Here is a 16830-nt window from a genome sequence, read left to right as displayed (position 1 = left end):
TTATAAATTAAAACCACGAAACTATTTCCTAACTACTGCATTTTCATTACGGCTACGATGATCTCAAAAATAAAATCGATGTCTACTATGCTGAGGTACTAACTGGTGATGCTCCAGGACATCTAAGTAATCCTCCACCAGGGAGCGCTCTCGTGTCAGGAAGTTGATACCGTTGTGATTGACTCCCACGTAACGGATTCCACCATACTGGCCTTGACCCTGAATCCAAAGAGACACAGAATGTTACAGTGGAAAATACAATAAACAAGAAAAATTTGATGCATTTCAAGTTAAAATTTCAAGGGATAATATAAATACGTGAATATCGAAAACAGAGCAATATCTTTCTACTTACAGCAACAGGGAATAACTTGGCAAAATAGGTTGGCCATTCCTTGGCTGTATCAACAACTATCTTTTTCACTTGGTTTTTAAAACTGCCACCAAGGTAGTTATCTTTGTTTATTCCATAACTCTCTACAACAAAGTCAATTGAGATAAAATGTATTACATGTACCTTCAGTTGTATATATTCCATAACAACATCCAAGTGAATAGTAATTCTATATTCAAGTTTTGTTAGGTCATATCTTCCATCTGACCATTTTGTTATAGTTTTAACATATACCTTTGACTTCAATTTTCGAAATCATTCATGTGTTCAAGCATTACCACTTTAAGACTAAGTGATACATAGTCAATATACAATGTAGGTATGATTTTATCATCCATGGATTGCCTGTAGAGGTCACTTACCCAGCATGCCCCTCATTTTGATCCTGTCCTCCTTGTTGATACGGACACACCCTCCATTGTAGACATCTTGAACAACCTGACAGAAAACCAGATGGAGGGCCATGGGGTTCTCTAGTCGCTCCCGTGGGTGGAAAACCTAAGCATCACCAATCATGATAACATCACCACAAATACTAAGAACTTTAATTGCTTAATCCATTTACTTTTACGGTCAAATAGCAATAAACTTTTATTTTGTTGGTCAGAATATATCCTCAGGGCAATACTCAATCAATTTATAGATGGTCTCCTGATTATCTCACATTCATCAGTTGTAAACAGAAATTAATTTCATGAGAGAGGACAGCTAAAACACATGATCCATATCGTACCTCTTTTCTAATATTGATACACAGCGGCATTTCATTCAATACTCCAGAGGGGTTCACCATTATGAATGGTGCACTTGCTGGGTGCATTGCAATTCCTAGTTTTGTATCAATTACAAAAGCACTGCCCCAATCTTACAAAAATTATAAAATCCCCATTACTGTGCCAAAATATAGATCCTGATATATTTTTTACACACAGCCCAATGTGTATTAGCTAAACAGCTTACTGTGTATTGACCATAAATAACCTGTCATTAGCTTCATATGTAAATGAGATAATTGGTGCCATGACAAGCAGTCCATCAATTTCATTGGTTAAAACAAGGGTGTGCCATTCACACAAGGTGTGAGGGGGACCCATGTGTGGGAGTATCTAACATCCAGTATCAAAGTCTATTGATTTGCAGCCAAGACAATTGGTACAGTGTGGAGACAGGGGCCTCCCCTCTGCATCTTTTAGTATCACCCCACACACACATATAGTGACCATAAATACATCATAGGTGGCATTTATCACAGACAAAAACTGGCTCTAACTACTGTTGGACAGCATATGTTCATTAGTGTACAAGTCATAAATATCTCCAAAACATGTAAACACTAAAAACTTGTCAAATCCAATGGTGGCATTCCTTACACAAGAAATATAGAGAAAACAGTGTTTTTGCTTAAATTTCATTTATCTTGCTCAAGACACTAAATGGTGATCAATATCAAGATACCTTGTAATAATTCTACCAGAAACATAGATCATTAACGACATGTCTAAGATGGATTATTACTCACCTCCTTCCTAAGGTTGAGTGTCCAGGGCACATTATGGTATGATAGGTACTTCTGCTTGCCCTGGGGGTAGAGCCGGGTCACTACCTTCTCTAGCTCATTGTAATTGATTAGGAACTGGGGTTCCTTCTTCTTCATTGTCACGGTCTCCATGGCCTGGGTAGGAGGTGGGAGAGGGGGAGGAGCAGTCTTGGGCAAGGGTGGGGGCTCTGCTAAAATACAATTCATCATCAGTGCCAGTGTTAACACATTCTTGTGGTTCTCCAGTATTAAAAAACCACAGGACTTCAACCTTTACGAAACCAATCATGTCATGACTTCACATCAACATTAAATTTTATACAATGTAAAAATTGACAATCCTCTTAAAACAATTCTGCTGGCCAGTTTAAAATTAATACATCATCATTAATTACAGTAATATGTTACTTGATTAATGGCACACTTCATGACATTAAATATGATAAATCAGGTCTATAAAGTAATTGTAAACTGGCTTAAGCATAAGTTAGGATAAGCAATGAAGGAAAAAAAGCTAAAGGAAATAATTCATCTTGGTCTTGTTATTCTTTTATAATTATTAACAATGAAAATGTCTGATTAGAAAATGTCATTCATAAGGAACTGCTAGAACTGCAATGATCGCTGTCATGACAACTAACATTTAAATTGAACAAGTTAATATATGAAATTTCACTGAATCTTCTAAAACATATACTATATAAGAGGAAACTTTAGTGAGACACAAATTTTTCAATTTTTATCAAAAAAATGGATATATATATATATTTAGCGATATTCAATTTTAGCAACTTTATAATTCCATGAAAGGTAACTACATGCATTACCTACAATACAGAATAAATTGTTAGCAATATTCAATTTTAGCGGTCTTAACACCCTCACTAATAATGCCAAAATTAAATCTTCCCTAAAAATTCTGTTTATACGGAAATGGAAAATATATACATGACCAAATGATAATAAAGGGTGAATTCGCGCATAGATATAAGTGCATTACAGGCCATTAAACTGTCAGGTCCTGTGCAAGAGTGACCGTAAAATGACAGCTGGACTATGGACCATTACAGAGGGTGCGGGTGTGAAAAAAGAAATAACACACAGGTGCAACAGATACAAGTGGCCTAAGGTATACACAGCCACTGTAGGAGTTACATCCCTTAGTATTTAAATCGCAGCACACTATTTATTTATAATAATGTACCCTGTTCCTCCTCATCCTTCTCGGTCTTTTTCAGGTTTTTTGGTTCTGGTTCTATAATAAAACATTTTGTTGTTTGTGGTTAATTTTCCAAAAATTACTATGTATCTTTATTGTCCTGAAGTATTTATCAGTACTGAATACAATTATCAACTCTGTGTGTGTGTATTAGGGATGTCAACGAATATTCGAATATTCATTCGATGAGTTGATATTCCAATATAAAATTAAGATTCGAATATACATGTATTCCTGGATCCAATACAAATCTTTAAACTTTATAAGGAACAAAAAAAAAAGTTGTCATGTGCAAAATAGAGTTCCGCATGCATGATATTCCTCTTAGTGACTCTATTCCTGTCCCTAACGATGATCTCAAATCACCAGCAAAATGGTCTCGAAAACCCAGCGGAAACGACTATTCTAACTTAGTTCTTGCCCGAAAAGGAAAAACCAACAAGGAAGAATGAGCTGGAAAATTACATAAGCAAGCGTATCCAACCAATAAGGATCCTGTTATGGTGGCGCAAAAATGAAGATAAATATCCCGTTTTGTCTAAACTCGTTAAGAAGTGTGTACCAGCAACATCAGTCCCTTTTGACAGGATTTTTTCTTTGGCTGGGCTTCTAATTACAAAACTTAGGATTAGACTATTGAATGAACTTTTAGACAAAATAATCTTTCTAAACAAAACTAAATTTACCTGATAATTTAATAAAATGTGTGTGTATATCTCCAGTCTGTATTGTTGTTGTGATTAAAGGGTTCAATCTATTCTTAATTTGTTTATCCTGTTTTTGTCATTTGCAATCTAATAATTACAATCATTATTGGAAAACTAGTTAATAAGAGAAAATGGCCAAGGCCTATAGATGTGTTTGTTTAATCTTTCAATACGCTGTGTCAAACACTATTATTAACACTTCATTGATAGGTCGGTACGTCTGTGGGAGTTATCTTTCTTGCTGCTTGTTAGACGATCGATTTATCAATAGTGGAGCTTCAAACTTCCCCTTTTATACTTTATCTGTGCAATTTTAACAGTCAATACATTTATATCAAATATTGAATGTATATTGTACAGTGTCTCCCTAATGAAGTCTGAGGTTTAACTTTCACATACCAATGCAAAACGTGTACTATGGGCAGTTGGTCTTTATACATTGATTCCATAGTTGATAAATCTTTTAAAAAAATAGGGCTTTTAAAAAGGCTTAAGTTCAAAATTGGCAGAAAACATCTGTCAAAATTGTATATAGCTTTTATTAGACCTACTCTTGAATATGCTTCAATTGTTTGGGATGGCTGTTCTGTTCAAGATACTGATAAGCTTGAAAAAGTACAATTACGTGCAGCTAGAATTGTTACTGGTCTTCCTATTTTTGCATCTAGAGAATCCCTTTATTCAGAAACAGGCTGGCTAACTTTAAAAAGTAGACGTTATATTGCAAAAATGACTACCATGTTTAAAATTTGCAATGGTAGCACCCCTGATTATTTAAATGAAATTATTCCACATAAACATGAAAATATATCCCTTTATAATACTAGAAACAATGGTAAGTTTTACATTCCAAAATGCAGATTAGAGTTATTCAAAAAATCATTTGTACCTGACTCTGTAAAACAGTGGAATTTATTAAATGTAGAAACCAGAGAAGCCATCTCAATCAATTCATTCCGCAAAAATATAATAACAGACATTACAATGCCACCATCATATTACTCTTTTGGAAAACGATATATCAACATTATTCATACAAAGCTAAGATACAACTGTATACTTAATTATGATCTTTATAAATTAAATATTACAAATTCTCCGTTTTGTACATGTGGACATACTAATGAAGATATATATCATTTCTTTTTTGCTTGTAAAAATTACTCCAGGGCTAGAAATGATCTTTTTAATCGCCTTTTCATGCTTGACTTAGTTAATATTGATACAAAATTGTTATTATGCGGTGATGTCAATTTACCTCTGCAAACTAATATAACTATTTTTTCAGTTGTTCATAAATTTATAGAAGAAACTTGTAGATTTGTTTAATCATTGTACATTATACCTGTTAATTATTACCTTGCATGACATATTGTAATATTTTAGGAGAGGGACTTGTAAGTTATCAGAACTTGTTCCCAATCCTTTTGATTTCATCAATAAAATATGTTCAAAACAAAACAAAACTATGGGCAGGGCAATGCATATATCAGGACTTAATCTTTATTTTGTACATGATCATTTTTTTACCGAATATTCGAATACGAATTATTGACAGTTTTGACATCCCTAATACATATATATATATACATATATATAATGCAAATTCTGAATCTATCTATATTTTCTTATTTCGTATTTCAGTGTGTTAATATTTAAAACCAGCTTTATATCCAGCAAAATACTGCCTCAATTTCAATTTTAGACAATGCAAACAAAGCTGTGTTGAAATGAAGCATAGCAATAAGTAATGCTGAAAAAAAATAAAAATTCACACATCATTTCACATTTCATTGATGATTCTCATACACCTATGTATAAGACAGGAAAAACCCAAATCTCACACAGTTACTAAATTCATTTACATAAGTACTACGAAGCAAAATGTGCACAGGCCCAACTAAAATTGGATTTCATTCCACATAGAAATAAACAGAGCTACAGTGGAATGTTTTAGTGCACTATTACAATTCTGTTGGTATTTTGTGAGAGTTATGGTGCTATATGTACCGGTTTTAATTGGTTTGGGAGCTGGTTTCCTTGGTATATTTGGTTCTACAAAGTAATATTGTCATTGTGATATAATTTTGTGTTTACTTTTAATATGCATGTATTATGTTTTGCATGCATATTACATTAGTTGAAATTTCCTATCAATTTACTTTAAAAAAAAAAGTTTTCTTCACAAAATTTAAAACTTTGAAAACTTAAAATATTACATGTACATTTGTATTACTACAGGAATATCATAAAGGTCATAGGAGACAAATTCTAGTAGTAGTTTTTTTCCCTGTGAATATCAACTTTGTAACACACTCTTCATAAAAAATATGAAACCTAAAATTCATGGCACAAAGTAACTAGCTAGAGAAAATCACTTCATAATTATCGTTCTTTATTTCCTGATTCTGTAACATAATAAAAAGGTACTTTTAAGTTAAGAATCAAAACAAAGTGTAGACCATATGACCAATGACATATTTTTTTGCAGATGGAGGAATTAGTGGATGAGGATTATTCTGGAAGTGAATTTCAAAAAAGGTGTTAGATCCACTTGCTAAACAATGAGTTTGTGTATCGAGTGTGAAAGCGGATTTATAACATCCAATTTTGACGAGATTGCTCGATTGTCCTAATGTCTTTTTCTATGACTTGCTTAATACCTATATATCTTCAGTAATTAAACTGGAACTTATTTTTGAAAATTTGCCTCATATGATCTTTTATGATTTCATTGATGAAAATCACCGATATCTTAGCTAGTCGTGTTTTAAAAATTTTGCAATATTTCAATTTTATATCATCAAGAAAAAGAAATGTAAGCACTGAAAATAAATGAATTTCAAAACTAGTAACCGCTCGTTTAACTGGTTCCGGTGGCTTAACTGGTTCTACAATGGAACACATACATCCCAATGTAGACACAGACACAATTTCAACAGTTTACGGATAATCTTCAGTTATTTTCTTCACATTCATATTTTTAATTGATAAATAATAAAAAGATTTTGAAGAAAACTCTATTGTATTTTAAAGGCAAAAATCTCCTATGTTGTTGTTAAATGTGTTGAAGAATGAAGCAAAAAAGTGGTAAATAATTGTACCAGATGGTTTTGGTGGAACAGGTGGCGGTGGTCCAAGATCTACAACGGAAATTTTTTTCAGCATGCAATAAAATTGACTTCAATGACATTTTACTTAACATGAAAACGATAAGACTGATGTTGCCTAATTCTTACAGCTCATTGGTAAAACACAAAATGCACCAACAAAGCTCTTTTCAGTGTCTATAACACTAAGATAATGCACCTCAAATTCTAACATGCTTCTCAACATCTGTTCTCAGTCACAGTATTGAAGATATACTGACCTTGAACGATTTTTGTAGCATAAATTTCTTTGTTTTCATTAGTCTCCTTTTCTTTGTTTCCCCCTAATTTCTGCTCCAGAAGCTGGAGTGTGGCCAGGTGGACCGACTCTGCTAATGACTTGCTCTTACGCTCCTACAATAACCAATATTCAATAATGTTCAAATTCAATGAGATACCTGAAACACTTGCAAAAAATTCAATATAAACAACTTCATGCATACATAATATGGGAATAACTTGGACTCTCAGAAATACAAAATTCTTTTGATATTTTAAATACATTTGTATTTGTAAACTTCATTTCTGGTGTATCATAATCATAATATTAATATAACCAATTTTAAGCCATCTCTTGTAAAGTGACATTAAAAAAAAATAAAGCATTCTATCATTTGTTGTCTTTTTAAAAAAAAATTATTTCAAAACATTGTTATTTTGTAAATGAGATTAATTTTTCTACCAATGACATATCTTTGAAAAATATATATTTTGTATAAATAATTTTAATCTCATTCTTGAAGTCATTCTATACTTGCAGATAGGAAAAGTTTTTAAAACTGTGCAAATTTTCATCAAAATTAAAAGAAAAACCACATCCCCCCCCCTCCCCCCCCAAAATAAAATACGGAAAAATCATATATTCATGATGATACAACTTAGGATTACAAGCATTTTTCCTTCTATTAGATATGCTAAAAAGTTGAGCATGCACATTTATCTTCAGAAAACTGAAAATTATTTTAGGGGGCCTAAATTATTCTTTTAGATGTGGCGTGGATTTAAAGGGAACATATATGATACAAAAACTATACTGACAAGTATCACTAACCTTCAGCTCTTCCTTTGGAGATTCTGGTTTTTTCCACTGTTTCTTAGGACTGAATCTCTCATGGAGATTCTGTTTAACATTCTCATCAATCTCCAGGCGACCTACTTCTCTGGTCCTTTTCTCCTCTTCAAATGAAGGTGGTGGCCAAACAACCTTACCAATGCGGACAGTTCGAGCTCGCCCCTGCTTGTCAGTAAATGTAAACATGCCCTTTTCTCTATCAAAAGTATCCTCCATGGTTTGCATGACAGGTGGAGGAGGTGGAGGTGGGGGTGGAGGAGGTACTGATTGCATGCGTGGAGTCATTAACTCTTTATCCTGGTACTGTGGTGGGGGAGGGGGTGCTGGGGCAGGAACCATTCTCACATTAGATTCCTTCCTCTCTGAGTTTTCAGTGTTTACAGTCAGAGCTTGTTGTGTGGGTACAGTGCTTGTCTCTGGAGCAAACGTCTTGTGCTCAGTGTGGCCCTCAAACTGGCTTCTCATTTTGTACACTTTTTTAGGGGCACCAGTGCTATTGACTTCTGTTGTGACAGACGAAATTGGGATAGGCATCCCTGGCTGACTGTTGATCTGACCTCCCTGTGCATTAATAACAACTGGTTGTGCAGCAGATGCCATTCCCACCCCTCCATTGATCTGCTGCTGTTGTTCCCTGGGTATCACCATGGGGAATGGTCCCACAGAGTTAAAGCTGGATGCTGGACTTACAAGATTTTGAGGTGTCTGTTGTTGCTGTTGCATTTGTAGGAATTGCTGTTGCAGCATTTGTTGCTGTGCTGACTGCATGAGATTTTGCTGTTGCTGTCGTTGCTGCTGCATCTGAGCTTGTGCTTGTGCCTGTACTTGGAGGTTTGCCTGAAAAAAGAATTCAAACTCAATAATGATGATGGATTAGCAGAGCTCCAGCTTGGGATGTAATGCTTTTACTTTCACATGATTTTGTGAGGTTATGAAAATGCAAAATTTTAGTTCTCATGACACTTTTCCATCATATATCCTTATTAGTACAATATCTATTGCTCAAAAAATTCCTTACAGTCAATAAATTGACATAATCCATCTCGCGAAAATAAAGGAACATGAAAATTCCAAGAGTACAGTAACTGTGCAATTTATGCACTCTGTATGTGTGCATAATGGAATGAAATCACTGATTGTGTGATACTGACACTTACCATCTGCTGCAGATAGGCATTGTAGAGGGCCTGTTGCTGAGTCTGCTGGGCCATTTGGTGGGCAGCCATTTGTAGAGGATCTGGAATAGAGCAACCATTTTTGTTAAGCTAACAAGGGGTAATAGTGAAGACCATGTTCATTGATTAAAAAACCCCACAACAATTAATGAGTATGATTAAACATGCAAAAGTTTTTGATTTGATACAAAACAATAAAATGATGTTTCTTTCGCACCATTAACTCTTTTCATCAATAACAAAATGAAAAAGATCTTCGATTGTTGCAGACAAGACCCAGTGTTTTAAGGACAGGTTGTTAAATTAATACATAAACACCACAATTAATTAAGGCTTTTTATGAAGTCAGGCATAAGAGGATAAACATGCATCATGAGACAGTTTACAATCACACGTCAACCGATGCTTCACTCCCCATGAAATACGTAATGTTTGTTGCATTTTTGAGACATTCCTAACCTACGTTATCTGTAAGTGGTTTAATCTGTCACATCACCCAGACTTTTCTAGCCCTAGCAGGTAACTATAGCTTATCATCATTATGACTCATAAAAACATTGTCATCAACAGTCTAGCCACCACTTTTAACTGTTCTATGGAAAAGAGACTACTGGAACTCCTTTGCAAATTGTAAGAAACCAGAATTCTTGAGCTTGTACAAAATTCTGAAACCACAAACTTGTTGTACTGCAAAGAGAATTTCCAACTTGCACCCTAAATACAAGCACAATTTTGCAACTTAAATCGATTTTGATTGAATTTTTACATCAAAATTGGAAAGTGAAAAGAAATAAAAATTTATACAAACTCCTATTGAACGGTACTCACTATAAACCCCTTTGCCATCTTTTGATCCCACCGTAACAAGAATTCCTCTAGCCTGATTTGTTGGATGTTCACAATCAAAAAACACAGACTCAGTCTGTTCTTCCTGATTAGTTCCCATAATAACTGAGTGCTGACTCTCAGAAGTGTCTGCTAGAACAGAAAGTTGACCCAAGAATGATCACCTCCACAGGTGACATTCAATCTGTCCCGCCCTGCGCCCCGTGCTTTGAAGCTGACAAACACAATGTTTCAGTGCCTCCTGTCATTCATCACCGCCAGGGCCTGACCAAATAGCCTCCACTTCTCAATGATAAATCGGCCTCTGCATGGCTTCAGGGGCCACTACTACATCAAACAAAGGGATTCTACACACAAAAAACATCTCTACCTCACACTGTTCTCTATTACATTACATCCACGGGGCATTATATTACAACAGCATATTTAGCGATTTTGAAGGGAAGGAGTGATGCTGACTGAATACACCAAATCAAAAGAAGGTCAAACTAATACACCAAATATAGTTGTTACTATAACACCTTCAGGGAACAAAACTCTGATATATACACATAAAAGACTTGTGTCCGAGGTAAACTGATTATCAGATCTCCGCTATCCAGTGAAGTGTTACCGTACTGAAAAAGCTGCCTTCTATGTGATTTATGATTAACAACTTCATTTTAAAATAACAACACATATTTTTTCCTGAGAAAATTATCCAAATTTTTCCAGATAATGAGCAGGTTTGTATATAAAAAAAAAGTCACACTCAGTATGCCGAACACAATAGTAAATTAACCCATGCTACAAATGCCCAAACTGTCAGTTTTAACATGGACACTCCATTAATAACTTCTCCTCCTGAACTTGGGAGTCAGTGTCAATGATCTCATTAAACTTACTCCCTCTAAATATAAATGACATCATAATAACAAAACTGTGAAAAAGACTACAGAGCCCAGATCTTACCATTGACAGGAACCACTGGTGGAGAGGTAGGCATCACATTGTTGTTGGCTGGTAATCCAAAATTCAGCAATGGTAAAGTAGCAGGAGGAACAGGGGCAGGCTGGACACCAGGACCTGGCACGCCCTTACCCCCTCCCTTCAATCGATTTTCCAGTGTGTGAGCATCGCTCAGAGTATCTACATGTTCATTGAGTGCATTGTTAAACACATCCTCTACCCAGTGAGACCAGTCCGATTGGCCTGTTGCTGCGGAGATATCCGACGCAGCAGAAATACCCTCCAGATAACGATCCTGGTATTGTTTCCTGGACATCCCAATCCCTGCTCCATGGCGTTTGATACGATCACGTTCCTTGATTATGACTCCAGATTTCACATAGCGAGAATTTAGTTTAGAATGAGGACTGAGGTCTTCGTCTGTCACAGACCTTGGGGTAACAACTCCATTAGTGTGCACTCCATTCACATATCTTGTGTTTAATTTAGATTTTGGGTCCAGCCCAACCTCCTCCATATCTTCCACAATAGGAGTAATATGTCCATTAGATATTCCATTACCGACACCATGGCCGTTCGTGGTAGGAGGACTGGGTGCTTTACGTTTATTGTATCTCATGTTTAATTTAGATCCTGATAAACTGTCCATCATTAACTCTGTTGGTCTTTGATTTAAAACACTAGTCATAGAAAACTCAATTCCATCATCATTTTCCTCCACATAGTTTTTCCTCGGTGTAAATGATCGGGATTCAATGCGGGAGTGTTTGACTTCCAGAGGCTGGGGTAGGGACCCTGCTAGTTTCATGTATCTCTCATCATCCACGCTATGTGGGCTGAAAGGCATGATAAAAATGTAGTTAGCACATTAGCTCCCACCTTTTGTTTCCAGGCTATTACTACCCTGGCAAAAGATCAAATCAGTGGACCAAGAAATACACTTACCAACTACTACCAAACAGTAAAATGTTAACATTCCTCAGGTTTTCAGAATGTGATCAAAACTTTTTCTCTCTTAAATTTACACGACTGATTTTTTAACACTTACGAGTTTTTGTAGAGACCTCTCCTCATCGCAGGAGGTTCCCTAGTCCTGTCAGATGAAGCGAGGTAATATGACCTACAGTAGGGGAATCCTGGGGGGATTTCCATCTCACTCACAAGATCCAGGACGTAGTCATACCCCATAATCTCATAGTAATCCACCTCCTCCTCCACCTGCACTGTCCAGCCATAGCTGTTCTCCTGTAGACCTCTGTTAAATTCAGACAGATCACAACAATTAATAACCAGGGTCTTAAAACCAGTAATTACTTGTCATTGTGTCCTAATCAAGTGCATGTCGTACTCACCTAATATTCAGCAGGTGTCTAGCAAACAATTCAGCATTTGTCCATGATTCCACATGACCAATCATTTTGTGACCTGGTAATGATAACTAGAGCTTGAGTCATCACACCAATATACTGACATTCTATCAATGTTTAGCTTACTTTGTAATTAGCATTTGTAATTAGCATATCAAAGTTTAATGTACTTTTGTAATAAATATATCACAGTTTAATGTACGTTTGTAATAAGCATATCACAGTTTAACGTACTTTTGTAATAAGCATATCACAGTTTAATGTACTTTTGTAATAAGCATATCACAGTTTAACATACTTTTGTAATAAACATATCAAAGTTTAACGTACTTTTGTAATAAGCATATCAATGTTTAACGTACTTTTGTAATAAGCATATCACAGTTTAACATACTTTTATCACAGTTTAATGTACTTTTGTAATTAGCATATCACAGTTTAACGTACTTTTGTAATAAACATATCAAAGTTTAACGTACTTTTGTAATAAGCATATCAATGTTTAACGTACTTTTGTAATAAGCATATCACAGTTTAACATACTTTTGTAATAAACATATCACAGTTTAACGTACTTTTGTAATTAGCATATCACAGTTTAACGTACTTTCGTAATAAGCATATCACAGTTTAACGTACTTTCGTAATAAGCATATCACAGTTTAACGTACTTTTGTAATAAGCATATCACAGTTTAACGTACTTTCGTAATAAACATATCACAGTTTAACGTACTTTCGTAATAAGCATATCACAGTTTAACGTACTTTCGTAATAAGCATATCACAGTTTAACGTACTTTCGTAATAAGCATATCACAGTTTAACGTACTTTCGTAATAAGCATATCACAGTTTAACGTACTTTCGTAATAAGCTACTCACCGTCTGGGAACTTCGCTTCCAGTGCCATGTTGGCCTTCTGCTGTATTGCTCGCCACTCTAACAAACATGGAGGGTAGATGCGGGAGAACTGGGGCTCTATGTTAGCGCACTGTAGAGCCTTGTGCTGACACAGTTGCTGGTGCCCCTCCAGACCAATATCTGACACAAACCTGTCCCCCAGAAAAGAAACCATCCTATTATCCTGGTAATATTACACAGAACGGAGTATATGTATACTCAAGATTCAATAAGAAATACACTGATCTGCATCCCCCAATTCCTCAAATTAAAACTATTCCCATCTAACTGAAAATGATTTTTTTTTTAAAAAAGACACATTTCTGCATAATTCTTGAAATCTATTCTTAAATCTCATTTATGCATATGTTTAAGGGAGGCGAGACAAATGTCCATGGAACAACTCTCACTTGATAAGATATTTGCATAATCGTTTGCTGGGAGGAAAAGCACTGAGGCAGGCTGCCATTAAGTTCCAAGCTCTCTCCAGGACCCCAGGGTTCTGATTATTCCAACACTGGTTTGCAATTTGACTGTAAATCTCATCCCTTAAGCCTTCATGTTGTAGACCCTGAGCAAAAAAAAGTATATCATCAAAATGATTTACAAAACTGCACTTAAAATTGCATAATACTATTCCGATATGCAAAAAGAACAGAAACTAAAGCTGATTATTGAATACCATTTGAATAATATAATCCACCATGGCCTTTTCCTGGCGATCTCTAAGATTTCTATCATACATGAGTCGCAGGATCTGAAAAAAAGGGCATCATTGATTGTGAAATTGAAAATCATACAGAGAGACAATACGTAACATAATACCAAGTATACTGTCATCAGCTGAGCATTCCTTACCAGTTTAAAGACAGCCACAGCGATCTGATTCATTTCCTCTCCTGTAATACCTTGTGTCAGGGGAGACTTTATCGGGGTTAGCGTAAAACCCCAGTTAGGATCCTATCAATACAAAACATTATTTTTAACATTAGTATTTCATAAAAATATTTTTCGCTGATCAACCAACTCTTTAAAGTTCTGATAAACACTTTGATTTCTTGTGATTGCTAAATAAAACATCTACTTTAAGTTTACTGCTTTTTTATATATGGAAAATCACATACCTTGAAGAAGACACTGGTAAATTTACTAAAAGCAAAAGCGTTGATGTCTTCAGGAAGTTTGTAGTGCTGGTCCATCTGTAGGACCTCCCTATTGACCGTGACAATGTGCCGATCATTGTTAATGGACTGCCAGTCTGTCAAAACCAAAACAGATGTAGGTAGAGGGTGTTAACTATCAATATACTACACACTAATGGACATATGATGTGATACTGCAGTACTTACCATCCAGCTTATTGTACACAAACGCAAGCTCGCCAGGAATGTCCAGGTTTGTAATCGAAGCAATCTCACGCTCCTGTCGAGCCTAAAATCAAAATTAGGATAATAAAAAAAGTTGGAACATTTAAATTAACTGTTTTTTTAATTAAAAAGTTCAAGAACATTAAATAAAATGTTTCTTTTAAAAAACATTTGAAAGCATTGTAAATATTCTATATAATCCATGTGCCCACAGTGGATACAAGCACATACATTGATGAACTCTGGGAGACTGAAGACAAAACAAGTTGAAGACAAATGTGAAGGGCACACATAAATTATTTGCAACATATCATTCATGTACAGTTCATGAAGGAAAAGACATGTTCCAGATGAGAAATGTATCCCAGTGTCAAAATGACTGAATACTTCAAGGCATGATATGTCTCTGTTTCCATGTGAACACAGTCCATGGACTGGTCAGTTTGTTGAAACAGAGCCACACACTGAATGAAACAAATCATCAATGTGTTCACGGTAAAGAAATTCTGTAAGAAATTCAAATCTTTGTCTATGAATGTTTGAATAATCAAGATGCCATTCGTTCAAGAATTTTAACTAAGCAACTGGAAGAGAAAATAAAAGTCGAATCCAGGTTTGTCTTACAAAAAAGGATTGGAATCATTCTGACAGACCAAGTATTCCAAAAATAAAGAAATGAAGAGTTTAAAAGTCTACATTTTAGATCTACAAAAAAGATTAAAATGGATCATCCTGGCTCAAACAATAAAAAAAATGATTTATAACACATATTTTTTGTTTAGTGTGGTAGTTTCTCCTGTGTATTACTACTTTACTAAACCACAAACAGAAAAACTTGGTCATTTGGTCTTCATACCTAAGAGACAAGACCCTGGCACATTGTTCTCTGCTATTTCATACCAATATTAATAATGGTTCACTTATGAGCTTGAACTATTATTCACACATAAAAGGTTTGGTATCATGTAACAGTTTGGATCCCCAATATTTTTTTTTATTCGTTTACAAATATCCTTATAGATGTGGTTTCAGGCCACCAAATATCCAACATACTTGTCCTTTTTCACTTTGAAATAATTTTGCCTTCAGTAAAAGTTTTTCATCTAAAATCAGGTTAAAAATGTTATCTATTTCTGTGTTGGAAGTATGCTTCAATGACAAATCACAGATGTCAAAATGAGAGAGGGAGGGGGGATGAAGAGAAAGAGTGGAGAGAGAGAGAGAGAGAGAGAGAGAGAGAGAGAGAGAGAGAGAGAGAGAGAGTGCAAGTGCTAATGGTTACAAATACAAACTCAATTTAAATATGAAAGGACTACATATGATAAAAAATTTTGTCTACCCAATTGACTTCCCACTTTGTATCAAAATTAAGCATATTTTGTGAAAGAATATCGATGTTCATGTCATCATTTTCATTTGCAATTTTTCTTCTAGAAAGCAGGCTTGGACAAACTTTATATATTTATACCCTAGATTTATCTTTCAAGTACACATTGAAAAAATCTGTTAGCCAAAAGCTGCACTTTATGTTTCTGAAAGGAAAATGTTTTCAAAAATCGGCATTTTCACAAGATTTGAGTAAAACAGAGAAATTGTGTCACTTTGGATGCCATTACTCTAAATAAATTATGTGAAACCGTATTGGATATGATCTTTTTACTGAAATAAAATTTACCATTTTTCTTTAAAGCTTTTTAAAAAATTTGAGTTTTACAGGAGCCCAGAAAGGCTAAAATGTATAGTCCTCATATATAGTCCTTTAATAAGTAATAGAACCAAACTTAACAAATATTCTTTTACATGTAGTATGGTTTCACTCTACTTGGAAAGTTAAAAGAGAGGAAAAAAAAGGACAGAGAAATTCATAATGCTCCATAAATTTACAATTATTTCTGTATACATTATGTCCCACCCTCTGTTGAACTGGATGTGTGCAATCACATTTATTGATCGTCTCCCAATAAATGCTGTGTTTGGGCCAGGCAAATGGATTAAGATTTGTCTGATGTTGGGAGTTTGTTTGGCCATGACATGACAAATAAGTGATTTGGGTATAAAACAACAGGCCCAGTGACAACAGGCGGTGAGAGATAGATCCATCATCTTGTATCTGGTAAATAAAATAAGACCCAACAAAGTGTTCAGTCC

General features: G+C 35.0%; 1 protein-coding gene across 22 annotated transcripts in view; it reads right to left on the bottom strand.

The window, feature by feature from the left end:
- LOC125669411 (unconventional myosin-XV-like) overlaps positions 1 to 16830 on the bottom strand; it is a 61022-nt gene that overhangs the window by 9943 nt on the left and 34249 nt on the right. For 10 of the 22 annotated variants that reach the window (XR_008802204.1, XM_056161875.1, XM_056161874.1 and 7 more), the window contains exons 23-41: positions 14665 to 14746; positions 14440 to 14573; positions 14174 to 14275; positions 13998 to 14072; positions 13726 to 13886; positions 13298 to 13467; positions 12400 to 12472; positions 12096 to 12302; positions 11051 to 11883; positions 9230 to 9315; positions 8058 to 8915; positions 7228 to 7360; positions 6962 to 7000; positions 5868 to 5912; positions 3136 to 3186; positions 1914 to 2122; positions 757 to 892; positions 356 to 477; positions 104 to 219 (exon numbers count right to left, since the gene is read on the bottom strand). Coding sequence is in view for 21 of the 22 variants with exons in the window: in XM_056161875.1 (XP_056017850.1) it covers positions 104 to 219; positions 356 to 477; positions 757 to 892; positions 1914 to 2122; positions 3136 to 3186; positions 5868 to 5912; positions 6962 to 7000; positions 7228 to 7360; positions 8058 to 8915; positions 9230 to 9315; positions 11051 to 11883; positions 12096 to 12302; positions 12400 to 12472; positions 13298 to 13467; positions 13726 to 13886; positions 13998 to 14072; positions 14174 to 14275; positions 14440 to 14573; positions 14665 to 14746 (3632 nt within the window). In the remaining variant the exon portion in view is untranslated. The remainder of the gene's footprint in view (positions 1 to 103; positions 220 to 355; positions 478 to 756; positions 893 to 1913; positions 2123 to 3135; positions 3187 to 5867; positions 5913 to 6961; positions 7001 to 7227; positions 7361 to 8057; positions 8916 to 9229; positions 9316 to 11050; positions 11884 to 12095; positions 12303 to 12399; positions 12473 to 13297; positions 13468 to 13725; positions 13887 to 13997; positions 14073 to 14173; positions 14276 to 14439; positions 14574 to 14664; positions 14747 to 16830) is intronic. The other 12 variants (XM_056161876.1, XM_056161881.1, XM_056161884.1 and 9 more) reach the window with 9 other exon arrangements.

Source organism: Ostrea edulis, chromosome 4 (assembly GCF_947568905.1).
Source record: "Ostrea edulis chromosome 4, xbOstEdul1.1, whole genome shotgun sequence".
Classification (NCBI taxonomy): Eukaryota; Metazoa; Mollusca; class Bivalvia; order Ostreida; family Ostreidae; genus Ostrea; species Ostrea edulis.
This window is presented reverse-complemented; position numbering and strand designations above follow the sequence as displayed.